This window comes from Bactrocera dorsalis, chromosome 3 (assembly GCF_023373825.1).
Source record: "Bactrocera dorsalis isolate Fly_Bdor chromosome 3, ASM2337382v1, whole genome shotgun sequence".
Taxonomy (NCBI): domain Eukaryota; kingdom Metazoa; phylum Arthropoda; class Insecta; order Diptera; family Tephritidae; genus Bactrocera; species Bactrocera dorsalis.
Genome location: NC_064305.1, coordinates 11,718,163 through 11,722,403, shown reverse-complemented (window position 1 = coordinate 11,722,403; position 4,241 = coordinate 11,718,163). Strand labels below are relative to the sequence as shown.

The following is a 4,241-nucleotide window of genomic DNA, read 5'->3' as shown; positions in this document are numbered from 1 at the left end:
ATAATGCTACTGAGTTCCTTGAGATTTTATGGAATTGGACGACGAATAGCATTAGTATATATGTACATATATAGGATATATGCTTTTTTGCAGGTGAGCTGCCGTCCCGGCAACGGTATAGCCACTAGTATGTCACTAAAAACCACCTCTAAGCAACCGAGGCCAGCCTGAAACCACATTTGCATTACTTCAGGATCGGATTCCACTTTTCTCATTGAGAGACTTACAACTACGCACCTACGTCCAGTTCTCGCTTTTTGCTACGTAACAAGATTGTTACGAGTTTCTTGGTAATCCCCCAGTTTGCTTTATTCTCCAACAGGTGCTGATTAAATTGTCAACCAACCAGGTCTTCTACAGCGCTGCGTTCACGTTACCATCGCACACATTCAAGGAATGTGTGTACGGCCTCATATTCTGTTGCATCGTTTTGTAGGTATGAGTCTTCCACTTTTTCTATCATATGGAGGTTCTTTTTGAAGTATTCGTAACCGGATGTACTTGTATCATGGCTTTAGATCTTTTATTAGTCTGCCCGTCCATCTGCCGCGACTCTCATTCTTCAATTTTCGTTGCTATGTTGTTATTGTATCTTTCTTTATTTATTCTGTTGCGCTCGTGTTACTTTCGGATAGTTTCTTTAGCTCCCACAGCCTTTTCTTTTCGGATGCCAGAAGGCCAATTAGGGCATTACCGCTTATAACTAATATTGTATCGCCTAACACTGTTGGGATGCGATACACTTCGGCCACTACCTTACGCCGGTTTTCCTGTAGCTTCCTCTTTTCTTGACCGGGGCCTCCTATGTTGGCCATTAGTCTGCTGAGTTGGGAGGTGATTTTCGCCAGAAGGTTAGTCCTGGGTTCCTGCCTGGATAAGTCCAGTCTTACGCCTAGGTAGGTCCAGTCCAATTGAATTACAGATCGTCACCTGAAATGCAAAATAACGTAACAACATTTTTAGAAATTTGCAGTGGCATGAATGAAACACGAAATAAAATCGAGCATGAGTGAAACAAAATATTAATATTGGTTAAGACTGGTTTATATATGACCGCAGAACCAGAATATTTTGAACATATGTACTTTTTTGTATATTTCTGGTTGTTGTGAAGCGTAATCAATAAGACACTCAATTTCGATTTTTTGATGATTCGTTATTTTGCATTTCAGGTGACGAGATATTATTTCGACTTTCTGTTGACAGTAAGTTCTCACAACAACCAGGTTTACTTCTGAAGAAGGTCATTCTTTGTATGACCTGAATAGTATAAGAAAGAACTTCGAATTATATAACACCCTTAACCAAGTTGTTTTTTAATTGATTGTTTTATAGTGGCATATTTCAAAGACTATCGTCAGATTCGACTTAGGTTAGATGCCTCAATCTAGACTAAACTGTTCTCATATTTACCGCCTTTCCCGGCAGTCTATAAGTTTATTAAAAAAATAAATTTCGTCAGCAAACTCAGTGCCTGGATTCCCACTTTGCACAAGGAACTCGACGAATAACTATATACAGTTGTCGCGGAGTCTATGCGATACAACCAATTTTATACCGAAAGCTGAGTTTCCACAAACAAAAGAAACAAAGAAAAAATTCGATTCTGTGGAAAACTTAGACCTCCCTACTATTTATGGCAGAATTTACTATTATTTCACACTGAAAAGTTGTGACTTAGAAAACTAAACTTAAGCGAAACTATTGATCTTTATCACTTAGGAAAGTAAACTTAGATACTTTCTCTATTTGATGTGTAAATAATTAAGTAGTAATGAGAAAATACATTATATGTGCGAGGTATAAAAGGCGGTGCAAAAAAGCCACCAGCTACGCAGTAAGGTCAGAAAAGTAGCGAACAACTCTCGCGTCCGGAAAACTAAAACAATTCTCTAGAAGACTATATAATCTGAACTTATACTCTAACTGTCTTATCTTGTAAAAGCATGGCCTACTGGGCGATAGCAACGCGCAAAGGTCAATCGCCGCCAATGAAGATCACGCCCGTGCTGAACCCCAATCAGCGTGAATTCCTCGAGGATGAGCTGCTCTATCGCGAAAAGCTGGAAATACTTGCCGAAAACAATACGATCAGCACCGATCTGTTTGTGCGTAAGTTCGAGGATATCGACGATCCCGTATTGCTGGACAAACACGATTCCTTCTATCATACCACCAAAAGTCTACTGGTGCTGTTCCAGATAATGGGCGTTATGCCAATACATCGCAATCCGCAGAAGCCGGGTATGCCACGTACCGGCTATTCATGGACATCGAAGCAGGTCTTCTGGGCTGTGTGCGTGTTTTCGATGCAAACCACGATTGTGGTGATGGTATTGCGTGAGCGTGTGAATACCTTTTTGAACGATTCTGATCGACGTTTCGATGAGGCGATCTACAATGTGATTTTCATAAGTTTGTTATTCACGAATTTCCTCTTGCCGGTGGCGAGTTGGCGGCATGGTCCGCAAGTGGCGATATTCAAAAATATGTGGACGAATTATCAATTGAAATTCTTGAAAGTGACCGGCTCGCCGATTGTTTTCCCCAATCTGTATCCGCTTACGTGGAGCTTGTGTTTCTTCTCGTGGGGTGTGAGTATTGCGATCAATTTGTCACAATACTATCTGCAGCCGGATTTCAAATTATGGTACACATTCGCTTATTATCCGATTATAGCGATGTTGAATGGTTTCTGCAGCTTGTGGTGAGTTCTGCAGCTCAATAGTCCAACATCTTTGAGATTTTCGCTTGCATTTTCATCTAATAGGTACATCAACTGCACAGCCTTTGGCACCGCTAGTCGCGCTCTCTCCGCCTCACTGGAACTAACGCTGATGAGTGATAAGCCAGCAAAGAAGCTCACCGAATATCGACATCTTTGGGTGGATTTGAGTCACATGATGCAGCAATTAGGTAGATTAGACGAAGTTATGAGCTTTTGTTTGGGTTCTCTGATTAAGGGTTCAGGAAATCGGGGTTTGCTCTACCACTTCAACTGGCATTGTACAATCGGATAATTGATCGGATCTACAAAGCAAGAGAGGACTGCTACCATAGCAATGTTTCTACTATGTGGAGCAGGGTCCAACTTATATCGGATCAAAAACCTTGACCACAGTAATGTTTCAACTGTATGGAAAACTGAAGTAAAGAGCGCATTTAGTGGGCCTTGGTTCAGCCAGTAGTGATTGATATGATTAGCCTTAGACTATCTAATCAGTATTCCACTCAGATCCTCAATACAACTTGATATACGAGGCTTGTGCTATTCGCACCCAGTCCTTTTATCCGTTTCTCCCTCTTTCATTTTCTTTACTCTCTCATATTCTGTCCCTCCATTCTCTTTTCCAGGTCGCGCCTACTCCAATATGTATGGCATGTACTGTCTGGTAGTTTTCTTCACAACCATCATCGCCACTTACGGTTCACTGAGTGAGATTATGGATCATGGCGCCACTTATAAGGAGGTCGGTCTCTTCGTCATCGTTTTCTATTGCATGAGCCTGCTCTATATCATCTGCAATGAGGCGCATTATGCCACACAAAGTGTCGGTTTGGATTTTCAAACAAAGCTCTTGAATGTCGATCTCACGGCGGTGGATAGCGCTACGCAAAAGGAGGTGGAAATGTTTCTCATGGCTATAACGAAAAATCCGCCGATTATGAATTTAGACGGCTATGCTAATATCAACAGAGAGTTAATCACCTCGGTATGTGGAATGTGTATTTCTTTTAAGCAAAACTTAATTGTGTAATATTATATTGTTTCAGAATATTTCCTTCATGGCCACGTACTTGGTTGTGTTGCTGCAATTCAAGATTACCGAACAGCGGAATTACTCGTTGAAGCAGAGCCGAGCAGAGCTGTTAGCTTAGACATTAATTATTATTTTAAAAGTTTTTAATATTCATGGTTTTGATGGTGGAAATACATATATATAATTTAATGCTTGACATAGACCGAGATCTAAATTAGGCTGCTTCAGAACTTTGAGCTTCGTGACATTCGGATATTTTACATATTTTTGTCGGAGAGTTTTGTAAGTCCGAAGTTTTTACTTCTAGTAACTTCTAATCCATTCATTCCATAGTAACTTCTATATCCATTATTTTTTTCATTTTCATTTTCTGGAAGGAAGTGTACTTTTAACTTAGTAGGACCCATCCTTTTTCAAATAGAGCCCAGGCCTTACAAAGGATTTCAGTACAATTCTGCATATTTTTGTTTTCATGTTTGG

The 4,241-nt window shown here is 40.4% G+C and overlaps 1 protein-coding gene across 1 annotated transcript; it reads left to right on the top strand.

Annotated features, from left to right (window-relative positions):
* The first annotated feature begins 1,815 nt into the window (after positions 1-1,815).
* On the top strand, positions 1,816-3,967 carry LOC105226710 (gustatory and odorant receptor 21a-like). The gene is made up of 4 exons (XM_011205721.3): positions 1,816-2,707; positions 2,771-2,916; positions 3,355-3,713; positions 3,775-3,967. The coding sequence occupies exons 1-4, from the start codon at positions 1,947-1,949 to the stop codon at positions 3,877-3,879; spliced, it is 1,371 nt and encodes a 456-aa protein (XP_011204023.1). The 5' UTR covers positions 1,816-1,946; the 3' UTR covers positions 3,880-3,967.
* The last annotated feature ends 274 nt before the right edge of the window (positions 3,968-4,241 follow it).